Here is a 19,937-nt window from a genome sequence, read left to right on the forward strand (position 1 = left end):
AGTTGAAATGTATGTGTTGTATCCTTCTCTATTTTATGTTGCATAACATTATGGCATCCAAGCTTACAAATCCATGTTAACCCCTCCCCTCCCCTTCACTGACTCTGAAAATGACAAGATGATCCAGGTGTTCACGCACCATGGAGCCTCTCTGCTTGAGAGAGGACATGGAGATATGGCTGCCAGAATGCAGATTTGGAACCAGTTAGTGAGCAATGTCAATGCAGCTTGGGAGGTGGATTATGATCAGGTGTATCATCAGGCCACTGATGTGATTTCATCAGCACAGAAGAAAGCAATTGCAGTTGCCTGGGAACTGCTGGCTACAGGGGGGAGACTTGCTACCGAGCCCCCACTGACACCAAGCAAAGAGTTCCTGTCCACTGCCAGAGATCCATACAGCTCAGTGGAAACTGTGCAACAGCATGTGCTTGATGTTGGTGCTGATGTGTCTGGGAGTACAACTGTGTCCCAGGAGCAGCTTCCAAGTAAGTTTACTTCTGGCAAGTTCTAGATTTACTTATATAGTACAACATATAATTTGAGCTATACTTCCTGGGAGAATTTATTTTCTGTACCTAATGATAAGTTAATGCATGCCGTGGTGGTACAGGGGTAGCGTTGTTACCTCACAGCAAGAGGTTCTCCCGTTCGATTCTCGGCTGGACTTGGATTCTCGGCTGGACTTGGGAGTGCCTTTTGTGTGGAGTCTGCATGTCCTCCCCGCGGTTGGGTAGCGTACGAAAGACATGCATGCATAAATGGGTGTGCCTTCGTTGAAGGTTGGATGTCGAGCTGGCACCTCGGCGTTTCGTAAAAATCTACTGCCAATCATTAGCGGACCGGAGTTCCGCTGTGGCGACCCCTTACCGGGAAAAGCCAAAAGACAAACAACAACAACAACCTAATGATAAGTTAATAGACTTGTATGACACAGTTCATTACATATGAGCTGTGGGTGGACACTTTAGCCAAGTTTCATTTATAGCTGTTCTTACAGGACAGGTAGGCAGTTGTGTATTCCCTGTCCCCTGTGTTATTCCCATTGTGATGTTTAATTGCCTTCCTTCCCTTGCTTCATTTCTTCCAGGACCATCCTCCCTATGAAGCATGGAGTCCTCTGCATATGGTTAGCAAAAAATGTATTTTTGCTTATTGATGACCATTTGTCAGATATATACATTTATCGGTATGTATGAGGTGGGTGTAATGATTGTCTCTAGTGCTGTACTGCTGTACTATCTGTGATAGTGGGACCAGTGTTAGATTGTTAAATAAATTTTTAATATTTAGTCTAGTATTAATTTTCTTCCTGTGTTTTTTGCTTATTGTAGGTAATCCTGACAATGGAAGTGTAGGACTGCTCCCTACCTGATGTTGGAGTATTGGTAGATTCTGATGATGGTGGTGGCCAAACAGAAGCACAGTTGGGGATGATGATGGTGTTGGCCAAACGGAAGCACATTCGGGGGTGCAGAAGTTGAATCTGACACTGAGGTTGACATTCAGTCATCTCATGGATTTCTGTCAGACACAGTCATATGCCTACGCATACCTGTTCCAGTAAACCCTCAAGATATTGGACAGCTGAAGGGTGAGACACTTGATCAGGGTAGTGTGGTTACTGCAGCTTCAGTGCTGGTTGACTGTGGCTTTAACCAAAGTGTGGACAAGGTACCATGCCTGAGGGTTGGTGAGGTGCTCAGACGAGGCCTACTGTCCACCTTCTACCTAAACCTGGTGTGTTACATGACAGTTTACATATGTTTAGGGCCATCATGGAGGCACAGGTACATTCCAGAAGGGCCTCCGAAGAATTGCTTAGGGTTGTAGATGTGGTACAGTTTGACATGTGTGACTGCTTCCACAGTGTGGCCAATTCATTGTGGATCAGTTGAATGACACGATGCAATGGACAGTGTCTGCTGTGGAACCTCTGCTGGGATGGGGACAGCATCCACGTGGATATAGGTCAGCATCATCATCTGCTGTAGCCAAAGTGGCCATGCCCAATCACACTCCCATAGTGGCACTACTTCCACTGCTTCATCAGTGGTTGAAGTGTCCACACTTAGATGTGGTGGGCCACAGGGTCACGGTCTTGGGTGTACTTGTGATGAGAGCTCATCCAGCAGACATCAGTCACATTTGGGTAGCACTAACGCATCTGACCATGGGCATGGATGTGTCAGTGCAACTCCTGGCAGAACCAGTTCTCGTGGTTGGGGGTGATGAACTGTTACCCCTACCATGCACGGCTCACACCTGTCTGATATGCCAGGATGTAGAGCTAGCACAGAGTAGCTGTGTTCTTGCAAACACTTGCACGTTTCACATTGAGTGCTTATAGGGACACACGCATGCGTGCACGTGCACATTCATGAGGCTTGCTGCTTATTCTGTTTCATTGGCCATTTGATAATTAGCTAAATTTCTGCCTGTCGTGTTTCTTACTCACATGCACTCACTACCTTCTGCCCCCCCCACCCCCCCCCAAAAAAAAATCCTGTGCAAATGATAATTGTGCCATCTCCTTGTTTTTATCTTTTGGATTCGGAGATGCATGTCTTTTTCTGATGCACAGGGTGCATAGGTGACTGAGTGCTTAGTATGCATGTGTTTGTGATGCTGTTTTGAAATTGTACTGCTTTCTTACTGTTTTTTATATTGTGTGTATCTTTGATGCATGAGGCCTATTAGCTGATAAAGAACAGACCTCTACTGACAAGTCAGTCCTGTCACATATTGATGTCATTGCTCTAAAACTCACACACCTTCTACTTGGGTACATTAGCAAGTAACAGTATGCAAGGGTCTGCCATTCATTCGTGTTCTTACCCATTTTTTTTCTTGTTCCAGGTTCAATACTTACCTTGATAGTCCTGCAGATGTCCTTCTATTCCCATGTTTCAGTATTCTGCATATGGGTTTATCCCTTCAGTGTCGCATACGTATGGCCAGTATTCAAAAGCTTTCAGTCCCTCTATGATGCATCAGACGTCAGACAAGGCGGAACTTTTCAGCCTCCATTCATACGCCAAGTGTTCCTGCTACCACTGATTCCGCAATCATTTTTGGGATAAGTACCCCATTGGGGAACCTTTTTCAGTCCTTTCTTGTTATAGTATTGCATGTTAACGTCATCCAGAAAGGGAATGTGTCAGTGTGGACACGAGATCCCTCATAAGGATGCCCACGACAAGTGTTTGTTCTGTTTAGGTAGAACTCACGACTATAAGTCCTGCCCGATTTGCCAGGCATTCATGCCAAAAACTCTGCGTAGCTGGTTGCATGCGTTAAATTTGTATCTTGAACCAACGCCTGAAGCTTCTTATGCTTAGAATGGAAGGTCCTGCCGACTTCCCCCTTGAACTGCCTAAGAAGGAGGCCAGAACTTTACAGCCTTCGACTGAGCCTCATCCACCCGTGTCAGCCTGTGGTCGACATAGGCCTGGTTTCTGGACTAGGTTCCAGATACACTTCTGCACCATCCACAGATGAGAGCACGTCTGCCAAGGCTGTACTGAAACCGCTAGCCAATGCCGGGGGGGGCAGCGATTCATGGGGAGTCGTCGGAAACCTCTGCTCATTTACAGTCCCTGATTTTCCAGGAAACCAGCCACCACTCCTTTAAAAAGAAGGGAGAAGAGAAATCATATTACTCCCTCTTCTAAAAGCATGCCTGACTGGCAGGCCTTCAGTCAGAGCCTCTTTAGTGCCTTTATGGCACTGAGACTTGCATCTTCTTTCACCTCCACCCCTCCTCCTTTCTTAAGCCCTAGGCCTATGCCTACAGACCAACCTCCTAGGGATGAGGAGGTCCTTTCAGACTCCTCTGAAGAATCTCTCTCTTACAATTCACAACTTCTTCTCCTTTGGGATATGGATCCCCTGAGGAAGAGTCCATGGACCCTGATTCCCCAGTGGAAGATTTAACATTTAGTGAGACCATTAGCAGAATGAAGGAACATTTCAAATGGGATTCCTCAGAAATGTCGGAGGTACAGAAGAGGTATTACGACCTCATCCAAATGGAAACACTTAGCCCATCTGCTGTTCCTCCCATCCTCCCAGCATTCTTAGATGCCTTTTCTTTGGCATCCACTAATCCTGACTCTCAGCCTCCTGCTCCATGCAGACCAGAAAGGGTGTATAAGTACCTGACACTGCTAAGCACTTGATAAAGTGCCCCCAGTTGACCCAGCCTCTATCTCTGTGGCCACTGACAAAGCCACCAAATTATTGCCCACCACTACTATTCTCCCTGCTGACAAGGACTGCAAGACCATGGAGAGAATAAGGAAAAAGATTTATACCTCTACTACATGGGCCTTTAGAGCCACTAACTACCAGACCCATATGGCTAAGTATAACCTATCTCTTTTGCAATCTGCCACAAAACATTTGGCATATATTCCAGATTCCCCAGCCAAAACAGCCCCGTGTTTGGCTTTTACATCTCAAGTCACCAGACAACTCCATTAGGTGCAGCTATGATGCTGCTGAATCCTGTGCTAGGTCAGCAGCATCAGCATCTGCCCTACAAAGATATTCCTGGCTGTGCCTACAACCCTTGCTGGATGATTTTAGGGCCAAGCTCATGGATAGTGCTGCACTTTTGGGCTCTAAAGTAGTAGACCTCTTTAAATCACTGCAGCAAAAGGGCAAAGAGATGCAGGACCTCAAACATCTCCTGGTCTCACTAGTTCCTAAGTTCCACCAGAACTATTCTTCCAAAACACAGTTTATTAGGAAGCAATCCTGGCCTAACCCCACTGCCAGACCTCGTAAACACACCAGGAAACAGCCTCCTACATCTAGAGCACCTTCTGCCATCTAGCCAGAGATCTCCCTTTCAGGACAGGGCAGGTAGCATCTGACTACCTGCCACCTTTGCCTCAGCCCCCACCCTACCGGTGCCCCTGTCTGCCTGCCTGTCTGTCTCATTGTCTCCCTCTGTGGACCGAGATCACCAAAGACAAATGGGTCCTGTCTATCCTCAAAGAGGGCTACTACATGACTTGGCTCTCTCCTCCCATATGGAAGGGCATTCCCCGTTCCCCTTCACAACTGCCCCTCCTACAACCAGTACTGCAGACATTACTAGACCAGGGGACTATACAGTCAGTTCCACCCTCTGCAAAGGAAAAGGTTTTTATTCAAGGCTCTTCTTCGTCAAAAAAGACGGCTCATGGAGACCCATCCTTGACATTTCCTACCTCAATCTCTTCCTAAAGGTACCCACCTTCAAAATGCTCACCCTGCCTACCTTTTTCCCCTGATTACTCCACAGGGATTCATGGCTACTCTAGACATAAAAGATGCCTACCTCCACATCCATATCAAACCCTCCCACAGGAAATACGTAAGATTCTTGGCGGGCTTCTCTCATTGACAATTTTCTGCCTTGCCTTTTGGTCTTTCCGCTGCTCCCAGAGTCTTTACCAAATCTTTGGCTCCAGTGGTAGCCTTCGCCAGGGCAAAGAGGATACAGATTACCCCTACCTGGACGACATGCTCATCCAGGCCCCCAACCGACAAATACTACAAGATTACCTCCACCTGATGATCTCCTTAATTGCAGTCCCTGGGATTCCAGATAAATCTGCCAAAATCCCACCTCCAGCCAACTCAGGATATTGTCTTTCTGGGTTGCAGAATAAGAACAGACCTCATGGAGGCTTTCCTACCACTCCCAAAGGTGAGCTCCCTGTCAGACCACCTCCTCCAGGTGCTCCAATCGACCTAGTTAACTGCAAGACAGTACCTGAAACTACTGGGTTACGTGGCAGCCACAATACCCATGCTACCTTTAGCAAGGCTCTACATGAGGAAGCTGCAGTGGTACCTTCGCTCAGTCTGGAAACAACACAACCAGCCCTTGGAGCACACTGTATTACTCCTTCTCTGCTTAAAAAAGGGGGTACTTCAGTGGTGGGACCAGGCACAAAGAAACCCAGGACTCCCACTACAGCCACCACAACCCACCCAGGTCATGCATACAGATGCCTCAAACCTGGGCTGGGGAGCTACTCTAGGACTAGACAGGTACAATGCTTGTGGCCGGATCACCAAAAATCAAAACACATCAATGCCAGAGAAATGAGGGCAATCCTGCTAGCCATACAGACATTCCAGTCTTTCCTCCTACAGGGGGCTCTACTGATGTACCACAGTACAGCTGTGTTCTCTGTGTATATCAACAAGCAAGGGGGGACCGAGTCCTACCTGCTATGCAGGCTAGCTCTATTGGTTTGGGAATTGGCTACCTTACAGGCAATCTCCCTACGAGCAACCTACATCCCCTCCCTTTACAACAAACAGGCAGATTTGTTGAGTAGAACCAGCACAAACCACCACGAATGGATGCTGCACAGAGAGGTCTTCTTGGATCTGGTCCGCAAGTGGGGTGTACATCAAGTAGACCTGTTCACTACCTCCCTCAACAGGCAACTTCCTGGGTTTTGCACCTGGACACCAGAATCACAGACACTGGCAACAAATGCCTTCTCAATATCCTGGAAGAGGAAATATCTGTATGCATCCCCCCCCTTCTCTCTCATTCAGAAAACCCTGCTGAAAATACAGCAGGACAATCCAAAAATCTTGTTGGTGACTCCCTACTAGCCCATATGGCACTGGTTCCCCTTACTTCATCTATCCAAGGGCAATCACCACAAGTTACCCCCCAGAGTGGACCTCCTTCAAAACAAGGGATCACTAATCCATCCACAGTGTCAGATGCTCCAACTAACTCTGGCTGATAGGGTTCTGATTCCATTCGGCCACCTTTACAACGAGGACGTGCTCAATGTCCTGCAGGAGGCCAGGAAATCGTATCTCTCCAATGGAAATGATTCACTATTTGGTGTCACAAAAAACAGCTGGATCCGCTTCGCAGAGAACCTCCCCTAGTGCTGTCCTATTTGTGTGAGCTACTGCAGTCAGGACTAGCTTACTCATCCATTAAAGCCCATCTGTCTGCTATTTCTGTCTTCTTACCTCTAGAACCTCCTCTTGCTGCACAACTACCTTGCAGACTTTTCCTGAAAGGAGTTCTACACCTTAGCCCTCCAAGGAGATCCATTCCCCCCTCCTTGGGACCTCAACTATGTGTTAGAGAAGCTTACGCTACATCCCTTTGAGCCAGCTAATAAGGCCTCCTTAAAGCGTTGTACCTGGAAAACCATCCTGCTGGTGGCTCTTACCTCAGCCAGGAGAGTATCCAAGCTACAAGCCCTTATGGCTACACCACCCTTTCTAGTTTTCCACAAAAACAGGGTTACCCTGAGGACAAATCTGTCCTTCATGCCCAAGGTAGTCAACGACAGGTCCCTAAATCAGGCCATTTAGCTACCTGTTTTCTTCCCTAACTCACAGGGAGACGCACAACACCAAGACGATCAGACAGAGACCAGCTATTTGTATTCTTTCATCCCAGAGCCCTGGGTAAGGCAGTTACCAAGCAGACTGTTTCTATTTGGATATCAAATGCCATTACCTTTTGCTACCAGTTTCATGGCAAGACCCTGCATAGGGCAGTAAAATTTCATTCCATTAGAGCAATGGCACCTTCAAAAGCCGTCTTCAAGGGTTTGGCTACCCCTTCCATTCTGGAAGCTGCCACTTGGACATCGGTCCACACCTTCACCAAACACTACAAGCTTGACTTCATCACCAGGTCCAGGGCAGGTTTTGCCAGGGCTATCCTGCATGGGTTTCTGGTATCTGCTTCTAGACCACCACCCCAAACTCAGTGAGCTTTGGCACTCACCCATATGCAACATGGGAATAGAAGGACATAGAAAAGTTGCATAAAATCTTACCATAACCATAGAAGTCCTTCTCTTCCATGTTGCTGTATTCCTTACCACCAACCTTCACCTCTCATCTGCTACATTTCTTCCCTTTCTGGATGGCAGTGATATAGCATTGCCCTTACAGGACTGGCTCCGAATGGGGCTACTCTTCTGAGGGCTGGTGTGTGCCGACATCACGTTTATGGCCCACGTTCCTCTGCCTTGTCTGACACACCATAGAGGGACTGAAAGCTTTTGAACATTGGGCATACGTACACGAGACTGAAGGGAAAAACCCGTATGCAGAATACTGCAACACGGAAGAGAGGGATATCTATGGTTATGGTAAGATTTTACACAACTTTTCTTCACAACTGTTTTAATTCGGGGCTGACTCTCACATCCATTACATTGGTAATAAAGGTTGAACGTTTGCTTGCATCAATTTTAGCTGTGCCCTCTGGGATATGGAGAATATGTATGCAGTCAGTGGCATGTTGTAACACAGCATTCAGGAATTGATGTAAGGTCCTGGATGCTGATGCCTTTGACACACCTAGAATGTCCCCCGTTGGTCTCTAGAATGTTCCTGTAGCTAATTTTCCAAGTGTTACACATACCTCAGTCTCCATGGGTATTGGTTCTCTTCACTTTGCCCTTGCTGTCAGTTGAGGACGACAGAGGTTGCAGAGTTCCCGTAGTGCGTCTGTATCCATACTGTAGCTCTCTACTGTTTTCACCTCATGCAGACAATGAAATATTAGACTGGGTCTAAACACCCTTCTCATTCTTGTCCATGGCCTGTTAGCAGCAGCATGGAGTTGAGCCTGTTGCACATATACATGCAGAAGAGCTGCAGCAGCCCCTAACATTCTTTCTGTGTAGTGTAGTTTCCACAGCTGCTGTACATTAGCTAACCAGCCCTTGTTAACCTCCTTTTCTAAAAGTATACCTGCAGTCCACCTAATCAGTCTTTGCAGCTAACATCAAACTATTTAAACCATCACAGTGTACACCAACAATTTACCTAGGAAGATTGTAATAGATAAACTAATTGCATCAACTTACATCTCTGTATTTCTTACTTGCAAAGATTATTGTGTAAATATACCGTCTGTATGTCAATAGGACTGCCTTGTAACTTATTTTACGCTACAGTCCCACATGTACATTTAATTATTCTTGTACTTTTTCTCAGTGTTTTAATTTGTGGAGCTTTCCCCCCAGGCCTCCTCTGGGTTCCTGACCCAGACTTTCCTGGTTAAAAAATGTTAAATAACTAATTAACTAAATAAATGGCTGTTTTCCAGTAGGTTTTGGAATTCAAGGCTTAAACCTTCACTAAGTGTACATGATTGTTTATAGCTTGTTGAATGACTCCTCCATCTTGGATTGGTTGATCAGCATACAACTCGGCTTCTTATGCTGTAATTAGCATGTCACTGTGTTTACTGTGTTTGTGCAGCTCTGCTCTCCATGTAGAGCTGTTTATTGAATACAAATCAGCACGTTTTAACAAGCTGCGTAGGCTTTATTGAATCTAGTCCCTTGTCTGGATAAATTGAAAGCACTGTGGGCTATTCATTCGTTCATTTGGTGACTTGATAGATGGGCTTATCCATACTCTTCTCGGCTGTGACATCATGGTGGCAGTTAAAATGTTTAAAAGTTCAGTGTTGCACAAGTTGACTTGGATGATGATAGTATTACATCACATGAGTTGCAAGTAGTTAGTAAAAGATGCAGATAAGATTTGCCAATTTGACAAAGCATGTTACAGAATAGAACTTGTGTAGGAAAGTCAGCAGTCCTTTCACTATCTGTTTGACAAAAAGTTTTACAGAGGTTATGTCAGATGTTCTAACAATATTCCCATTATGAAGTATTTACACTGAGCGAAACAGTCCCACTCAGAGTTACGAAGAGACAACTAACTCATTACTTGATGTGTGTGTGTTGGCTGGTAAAGTGGAGGCATAGCAGGGGTTAATAATGGAATATACTGAAAAACATTGTTTGTACATTCATGCTTAGACATTCAACCATAAAAAAAGTTTTGGAACATTTGCTTTTAAGATGCACTTCAATACTGTAGACTGCTCATTGCATAGCTATTTGAAATCTTAGACTGTAGATGAGCTTTCAGTTTACTAAGCTGTTGCTGAGACCTTGTGCTATTGCTATAGCTTTTGTTTCAAGACTGTCTTACATGCACTTTTCAAGCTGTACTGACATGTTTCCTTTCATAAAAGGTAGCTATAATGACAGTGTAGTGCATGGAGTGCCATCATTTTACCCCAAAATCTGGAGCAAGACAACTTTATTAACAGCTTTCTGACAATAGGAAGGTGATAATTTAAGCTGCCATCATGCTCTAGTCTCACACTATAAATGTCAGTCAGCAAGAACAGTGTCCAAATGCTAAGCAACTTAATACACTTTGCACTGCCACTTTTTGTTTTAGCATGGTGTACTACAGATTGTACATCTTTTGCAGGAACAAAGATGCACTTTGCATTTGGCCACTGTTATTCAGGCAGCGCTAAGTGTATTACAGCTTTCAAAGCTGTAAAACACCTCTCTTCTATTTTTTCTTTTCTTCCCTTTATGTTGTAGTACAGTGGAACAGATGACTGTCTTTATACTACAAAGAATTGTGTGACAGTACCCAGTGCGCATTTAGAGCCAAACAATAATTAGCACTCCCACACTTTTTATTCTTTCTGTCTGTCTCTCTATTCAACTGGCACCATTTTCTCCAGTCATAACCAAAAAGTTACATGTCCTTGAAATGGGTTTACTTGACCCTCAATAAACCATTCATTGAATGTAATACCTCTTCTGGCATGTATCTGTCCAGACCTTACTAAAAGGATAGAAAGCCTAAACAGCATGTCCTACATGGGCAGACTCAAAGCCCTGTCACTATACTCTGTATCCTACAGACTGCCAAGAGATGTCCTCTGCCTGGCATACAAGGCATCCTCTGACCCATTACTGATGGATTTACTGCACATCAGCAAGTCAAATGATATCAGAAATGCTTGGTCTAGGGATCTAAACCTCATCTGCAACGTCAGCATATTGGTTTGGAAGGAACAGGTATATTTTGCAGAGGGTATTGTATTGAACAGACTCCCCATCCACATAAAACAAAGTTCATCCCTGTATATTTTCAAGTGCAACTTAGATCTGTGGATGCGAAACAGAAAATTTACCTAGGGACTGACCCTTGTACTGTTAATGGATAGATGCAGCTACTACATGCTGTATTCAATGCATGGGTACCCTCAAATGATCTACGACCCCAGTTATTCTTTAGGCATTATATATAGTCATTAAACATGGGATGGGTAAGGCTAATCTATTATCAAATGTGATAGGCTATTTCTACCACAAAAAGGGAAGTTCATTAGGCTTAAAATGGCCCAAAAGGGGGGCTAGCCTCGAGCTTTACCTATGAACCTGTAAGATTCACCTTCAGCTGTTGCTTCACTCTTCTGATGTGAATGTCATGGCATCCATTTAACACATATAACATGGTTATGATTAGAGACCCAGTTGTAATCCTGTAGAGACAGTCTTGACCACCGCACTTATCCCTGTATGTTACTGTTGATCTCTTACTGTGTTGGGGTGATATGCATAAAAGCCCAGGGCCATTTATGAATCTAGTTGACCTTAATGCCATAAGTTTGTCCAGCACAAATTACTGAAATTCTAAGCAAGGTCAGTTGACCAGCATCTTCATGTCCTAGTGGTTTCTGAAAACTAAAGCCATGACTACAGTACTGGAGTGTGAATTATTGGAATACAGAATTTTTGCAAGAATCCCATCTCATGTAGAGCAGATAGTATAGTTGTTGTTTGTCTTTCGGCTTTTTCCCGGTAAGGGGTCGCCACAGCGAATGATTGGCAGTAGATTTTTACGAAATGCTGAGGTGCCAGCTCGATGCCCAACCTTCAGCGAAGGCACGCCCATTTACACACGCATATCTTTCGAACGCTACCCAATCGCGGGGAGGACATGCAGACACCACACAGAAGGCACTCCCAAGCCAAGCCGAGAATCGAACGGGAGAACCTCTTGCTGTGAGGTAACAACACTACCACCGTACCACCGCGGCATGTCATGTTATTGTAGTAAAAATCCAGTAGTTTACACCTTGATGCGAAATAGCCAGTAGGGCTTGAAGACCTGAATGCTTTAGTTATATCTACAGGTGTCTGGTGTGGCAAAACAGTTTACATTGCATCCACATGTATCTAGACATGGCCAGAAAGAAGGTTTCTGATCCCTAATTCTCTGAAGCTGTTATTGCTGGATACTGTAGAAATTCCACACCCACAAGTAGCCGTGTCAGCAAAACCTTAAACGTGGAGGTACAGACAGGTTATTAAAACTTCTACAGGGATAGATAAGCCTATTGGTGCAGAAAATACCCTTGACCAGATGATCACAAACCATCCACACAATTTCAAAGGTACAGAAACTCTCCCTAGCATACCTGGCCACATGCCAGTGTTCAGTATTCAAAATGTTAGTCTCCTCCCCCAGTGATTCACAAAATATTAAATGTACAAAAAAACACCCTTGATACTGATGCTGCTGTCATGTTAAATAGTCTGAATAGCCTTTTAGTGAAATTTGCTCCAGCACATGAGAAAAATATTAAATCCAGGGGCATTACCTTGAGTAAACTCTAGTATTAGGCACGTCATGGGCATTAAAGGTGGAGTATGACATGACCTAGAGATGAGACAGCTGGAAATAGACAGATGTTGGTGTAATCTATGTCAGACAGTGTTACAAAAAGTTAAGTGTGACTATTATATCAGGAGAGAGCTCAGGAAGAAAGACAGCCTTTTCTTGGAGAAAGTATTTACAGGCTTATAGTAAAAACACCAAAGTCATCAAGCTGTTTTAAAACCAGTTTTGCTTGTCTGTCATAAACATGTTTAAGATATTTTTCTCTTCCATGAAATAAAACATGACTAGGCACCTGCCCTCAGGACCTGTTAATAATTCCAAAGCTTACCCATCTGGTTTGGGCACTTTTTATCCATATATGTGTTGTTGCTATAAAAATAGCTTCTTCTTCTTCTTTCAGCTTTTCCCGGTTAGGTTGCGCCACAGTGGATCACCTGTCTGCTCATGATTGGCAGTGGAGTTTTACGGTGTCTAGTTGCCAGCCCGGCGGCCAACCTTCCACAGAAGGCACACACATGCATGCATGCACTCACACCTAGGGCCAATTCAGAGTATCTAGTCCAGCTACAGCATGTCTTTGAGATGTGGGAGGAAACCAGAGCACCCAGAGGAGGAAACCCACGTGACCACAGGGATGACATGCAGACTCCACACAGAAGGCTCAGTATCCATAAATCTACACCAGCATCTGTTAAAGTTGTCACTGTTTACATTACTGTCACTTTAATTATAATGGAATACACAAAGCCTGTGTCATGGTATCACTAAGATCGTACCAGTATACAATTGTGCCATGATAACAGTAAAATCTTATCAGTATACACCTGTGTCATGGTAACAGTACGATAGTACCAGTGTACTCCTGTATCACAGTAACAGTAAGATCATACCAGCATGCACATTACTAATTTTGCATCAGTTACTGTAAGTGCCACTGAGCCATTGCATGGTGTAGGGGGAGAAAGCCCTGACTACAGGCGGCATGACAAGGTAGATGAGCATGCCTTTTGCTTCATTCTTTTTGGCTACTCCAATGCCAAGTCTACCAACCTCACATTCTGCCCCCTCCTAAACTATCTCTCTTTTAAGGCAGGGGCTAGCTTGTAATTTAAGGGTGTTCTGGGGGGGTCTTGTTGACTACTTCCACTGGTGGATTTTTTTCATTTATGTCCTATCCCTTGGTATCTCCCCCTCTCTCTTGCATTTGCCCATTACATTCCAGTGCTACTCCATCTATGGGCTATGCCTCCCAACAGGGAACACCTAGACAAATGTCCTAACTCTCAAGATGGGCACACCAATCTTAACAGCAGCTCAGATACCCAAGCCACTAGTCAAACTCTGTTCATCTGGACTGTAGTTAAGGATTTATCTCTCTGCGTCACATGCCTGGGCATGCCTATCCTTTGTGGTTGGGCGACCTCACAATTGATCCCTGGAGAGGTGGTCAGGGATGGGGGGGGGTATTGTTCCATGATGATTGGCAGGGCTCATTGGCTGAGTTGCCACAGAAATAGTACAATATACTAGTGCATCCTTATTGCTTGCTCACCACAGTAGTGATGTTTTTTTTCTCTTTGTGGCCACACACTGGCTTAAAGTATGTTTTATTGTGAAGCATTTTCTTTTTTATGCTGTGTGTGTGCGTTGTGTTGAAGCACTAACTGACATCTGCATTGCAAGTTCAATTTTGGCTTTGTTTTTTGCTTCTGACCAAATAGTATTGAAATGTGCTGTAGGTGTTCCCCTTAAGGTTAATATTAAACAGTGTTTGGTTCTTGCATCATAGGTTGTATTTTGTCGGCTCTCGAGAAGGGCATCTCCCTACTGCCTTGTGCATGATACATGTGAACAGATACACACCTATCCCAGCTCTCATTTTTAGTGTAAGTATGTATTTTATCTGTACTACATTTTAAGTTGTGTATTGTTTATAATTTTCCACTTGACTTATGTTCAGTATTAACCATTCCCCCCAGTAGTTTAATTAGGGTGGGTTGAAAGGGGCAACTGCCATGGGCACAAAGTGTTAGGGGAGCGACTAACTGTTCCTGATCTTTTTGTTTTAACTGAAACCTGAGTGCCATAGAGCTCCATACAGCCAGGGTGTACAGTGTAGTAACTGTTTGGTACATTTGTAGCAATCAATTTTCTACACTTTTAAAAGAAGTTATGTTGAGGGAGGTTTGGGGGCTGGGCTCAGAAACTGAACCTGAATGGCTTGGGCGGGGGAGGGGGAGGTTGTAGATATGGGTTTGATAGAGAAGGGATGAGCTGGGGTGGGGGAAGTAGATCTAACTGTAGTGATCCAATTGCTTATAATGCATCAGTCCGCTTATTACAGTGAAGTGCTTTTCTAGGTCACAATGCTGGCCCAGGGTGCTGGTTGAATCAGCTATGCTTCTGCAACTCCCCCCCCCCCCCAAGCCCAAGGAGCATGTACACTGCAGGTAATACTGATGCAGTGTTTGTCTGTAGTTAATGATGCTTTCTGTTTGTGCTACATGCTGTAGGACTCCCATTTCATGCATCTCTCTCTATGCCCGACATCTGCCTAGCCAATTCCTATTTTTAAACTGGTTGTGTTAAGTATTAAGCTACACATCTTGTCTTCTGTTGTGAAGCATTGATGCTTTGTACCTCCTTCAAGCAAGACTGCTGTCTGTGTAATTTGCCATTATTTGTTATATTTAGGATATAGCTTGAAAGCACTGAGAGACTATTGACAACATTTTTTGATAGATTTATCTGACATCAGCATGATGCAATGCCATAATGAGTTTGTCAGGCTACATCAGCGTTAACTTCTGTAATTTTGAGATTATGCAGTCCGATTCTTTCCTCCTATTTCTCTATACTTCAAAACAACTGTAAGACAAACCCCCAAAAATTCTGGAATGCTATCACCACCCTCCTCAATCTTGGCAAAAAAGGCAATCCGTGCCCTGATCCAAATGCCTCTGACTTGGCCGTAGCCACTGATTTTAATTCCTTTTTTATTGAGACAATAGCCAAACTAACAACATCCTTCACTAACAATGCCCCACCTTCACCCTCTCCTATCCCTTCCTCTACCAACACAACCAGCTCTCTTCCCCTTCCCTTCTCTATCAAACCCATATCTACATCTACCATATAAAACTCCTTTTAAACTTGAAACCTTGCTGTAACACCCCTGATGACCTTCCCTCCTACTTTCTAAAAACAGCTGCCAAAGCCATTGCTTTCCCTATCTCCATTCTAATAAACCGATTAATCCAAGAAAGCTATGTTTCCCAACTCTGGAAAAAGGCCTTTATCATACCACTTCACAAAGGGGGCAACAATAACAATATTTTCAACTTTTGTCCAATTGCCTTCTTGTCCCCCATCTCAAAAATACTAGAAAAATGCTTCTGCCTACAACTTTTACCCTACCACATAGATAACCACCTGCTTGCACCAACACAGCATGGGGTCAGACCTGGCCACACTACTCCCACCACTCTCCTGTCCTTCCTTGAAACAATCAAAGCTCGTGATTTTGGCTGTCTAGTATCTACCCTCCTTCTAGACTTATCCAAGGCCTTCAACACCATCTCTCATAATCTTCTTCTATCCAAACTCTCCAATCTTAATCTATTCATCTCTTCTACCAACTGGTTCTCTAGTTACCTGTGTGATAGACAGGCTGTCAAATGGGAAAAAAACACTTCCTCCTTTCTTACCACCCCTACAGGTGTACCCCAGGGCTCCATATTAGGTCCCCTACTGTTCAACATCTTTATAAATGACTTCCATCTGTCTATCCCCAAGGCTAATCTTATCCAGTACGCAGAGGACTCTACAATCATCTGTTCTGCCACCAGCATCTCCTCTCTCTTAAAACGAACCCAGGAAGCATTCTCTGCCACTGAGGGCGGGATGTCAGATAACCACTTAGCACTCAGCGCATCAAAAACTAAACTTATGATATTCACTCTCTAAAAATGCCATTATCGACAAGAGCTCTTGTATTATTACCAGCCGGAGCAAATCCTCTATCGAGATAGTATCCCATGCCAAACTCTTAGGTGTCCTCAAAGATGAACATTTTTAAGTTTGATATCCACCTACAAATGAATAGCAAAAAAACTCACCAGAAACTTGGTATGCTTTACCGCCACCTCACTCCCTCTACTAGGTCTGCCCTCTCAACTACATACTTCATTCCTTCCCTCCTATATGGTGCCCCTCTACTCACTAACCTACAAGCTTCACTAAAGCCTAAATTATTTTCCTGTTATAATAAAATCTCCAAGTTTGCCACTGGTTACAAATCGTCTACCCACCACTATAATGCCCTTCTCAAACTAAATTGGCTAGAGCTCTCCAATTATTTTACTTACATCCAGCTCAGTCGCCCACAAACTTATCTTCCATCCATCTCTCTGCTCCTCTCTAGCCTCTTCACTGAAGATACACCTACCCAGTAGACTCTCGAGATCAAATAACCAAAATCTGATTAAACTACACAAGCCTGCATGCCCACCAGGCAAACTACTACTATCCTTTTCTCTAGCACGGCTTTGAAACTCCCTGCCACCTCTCATCCGCACCACCCCTAACCAATTTACCTTTAAAACCTTGCTTCATTCCCATCTCATATCCCTATGAGAATGTTCCTGCTCTCACCCTACATAACTACCTTCTAAGCTACCTTTACCCTCCCCCTCTTTCTTCCCACCCCCTTTGACTCCTCTTACACCACTTAATCTTCTCTCTCTTCTTACTTGACACCTTATCTCTTCCTATCCCCTGTATACTCTGCTTCAACTCTTATATGATACCTATGCAAATCTCCTTTCTCCTTCACCTCTGTTTTAGATTTACCACTGTATGAACTAAAATATTTTGCAAATATTTAATGACATGTTGTTTTTTTTCCTTTTCTCTTGAAAATTGTAAACTATATTACTAATTTTTATGATTTGTCTAAATTGTATAATGTTATTAAGGAGCTTTTCTCCCTATGACTCCATTGAAAACGGTCTCTTCTTGGCCCAATGGACTATCCCAGTAAACAAACTATAAAATAAATAAATAAAACATTTTGCGTAAGGAATGCACCTGAGCACTAGGCTTAGTGTCATGGGGCTTGTATTCAGAACATTTAGTAGACCACATAGTGTTTTTATTTTTTTACTGTTGATTTTTGTTGTTTTTCTATTTTTGTCATTTAATTCGCCTTCACTTTTTTCAGTTTCACAAATTTGTCACGTATTATATCATTCTGTTCTTATCCTTTGGTGTCACACTTTGTTACAGCTGCCATTTTTCTTTTACCCATCGTATTTGTTTCCAGAAGGAACAGGTGTATACATTTTTGTTAATGATGATTTTTTTTCAAGGTGTGTGCTTCTTTTAATACATTTCTGCCTTGGAATGTTGGCTCATTCGTAGGCCCTTGCCTTTGACTATCTTCCTCAGGAAGAGTTTGAGTGCTGTCACAAAGCTTCGTGGGTTTATTATCATCAGGGTAGCACTTAAAATTAGTAGGTGAAAGATGGTTTCTGACCACATCCAGCCTGACCATTTGACCTGTTCTGTGTAACATTTAATTGCCTGTATGGCACAGCCTATGCAAAGGGTGAGGCCTTGCATTCTGACTTCCTGGTCCTGTCTTTATTTTTCCTAATGGACTTGAGCACAAGGAAAACTCTCTCTACCGCCTTAACCACTTCACCTCCTTTGTGATGGCTTCTTACCCCCAGTTTAAATCCTAATAACACTTTGGAGGTTGGTTTCTTGAGCTGTTACTTACAATATTATTCATAGTCTTTATAACATTACTGTAATGATGCCACATAAGACTTATGACACTGATTGACACTTTGATGTCCTTCAAGGATGCATCTGCAGTCCTAACATATGGGTTGTCCTGCCTCAGGCAGCCCTTCGGTCGGCCGGATTCCAAAGTCTGGGTCTGGCCTCGGCTGATGTCGCACTTCACCCGACGTCATAGCTGCTGTGTATTGGGTATAAAGGCATCAGCCAACACCATTTTCCTCAGTCTTTCTTGCTGCGTGGTGCCCGAAGCAGAAGCTGTTCGCAAGTGCCGGTCGGTCAGATCCAGAGATTTCTACTATTTGGCAGAAGTTGCATAATAATGACAGACCATTCTGGTAGAACTACACCTGCAAAGCATTGTTATCTATCAGTATTTACTGAAGTAAATGAGAGAGCAACAATTGCATTTACCGATTAGTAGCAGTAACATCTTATGGTAATGAAAATTAAATGTATGCAGTTTTGAAGCACATGAGGAAAAGTGTGATCTATTGTAAGGTTTGCTGTATATGGTTGCTGCTTGATGTGAGATTGTAGTCAGTGCAGAACAGCAGCACTTGTATTCATTGTCAAGAAATTTATTCCTCTGTTTAAACATGTTTAATTTCTGGACAATTTCCTTCACTGTATAACTGTGCATGTTGAATGGATGATATGTGCTAGCACTAGGAAAACTTACTTTATACCTAAAAACTTTTTACTAGGTAAACCAACTCCAGACTTTTCTAAGTAGCGATACCTTCAGGTACTAAAGTTTTGTCTACTTGGATTTAGCTCGTCATAACTATACCCTTCACTGTATAACTGTGCTTGTTGAATGGATGATATGTGCTAGCACTAGGAAAACTTACTTTATACCTAAAAACCTTTTACTAGGTAAACCAACTCCAGACTTTTCTAAGTAGCAGTACCTTCAGGTACTAAAGTTTTGTCTACTTGGATTTAGCTCGTCATAACTATAGCTCATGTAGATGCAGTCTTTGCCACATAAGAATGTCAGGGGCTTAATTTTCCTTACCATGGAAGTGTAAGTGTGGTCTGTCTTCTTCGCTTTTTACCATTTAGTGAGTCACCTGCTACCATACAGTGTTTTGTCGATCTCACTCAGTTTGCTTGATGCGAGGACCAAAAACAACTAAGAAGTAAATTTCCAGTTTACTTAAATAGAACTCTTTAAAGTTTCACCCTTGTTCCCTGATTCTGCTGTCAGTTCTGATAATTCACATCTGTTTTATTGTTTAAACCTGGGAAATCCAAATGTAATATATTGCCTCATTCAAGGAAGAGAACTGCTTTTGTTTAGATGCACTGTATGACAGAATCAGAGCAACTGCATGCCAAGTGAGTTGTCATACCTTGGATGTCCAAATCTTGTCTCTCTTAACCCTTTTGGTTTCCAAACCAGTGAAAGCTCTTTACCAGACCACTTTGGATACATCACTCTGTCCACATTGCATGGCTGACATGAAACAGTACTAATGAAAAACCAAAAGATTTGGAGAAATTAAAAAGGGAGACACCATGAATTATGTATTCAAAGGATTCACACACATCTGTCTGTGGTAAAGGAAAAATGTGCTTTTCAATAATATTATTACTCTCAGTTGCTAGGATCAAGC

At 43.5% G+C, this 19,937-nt stretch overlaps 1 protein-coding gene across 1 annotated transcript in view; it reads left to right on the forward strand.

Moving 5' to 3' along the window:
• LOC122798273 (Y+L amino acid transporter 2-like) overlaps positions 1-19,937 on the forward strand; it is a 1,371,252-nt gene that overhangs the window by 914,928 nt on the left and 436,387 nt on the right. The window contains exon 7 of the mRNA XM_044067080.1: positions 14,300-14,396. Within this exon, the coding sequence (XP_043923015.1) occupies positions 14,300-14,396 (97 nt within the window). The remainder of the gene's footprint in view (positions 1-14,299; positions 14,397-19,937) is intronic.

This window comes from Protopterus annectens, chromosome 3.part1, assembly GCF_019279795.1.
Source record: "Protopterus annectens isolate FY-2018-M chromosome 3.part1, PAN1.0, whole genome shotgun sequence".
NCBI lineage: Eukaryota > Metazoa > Chordata > Ceratodontiformes > Protopteridae > Protopterus > Protopterus annectens.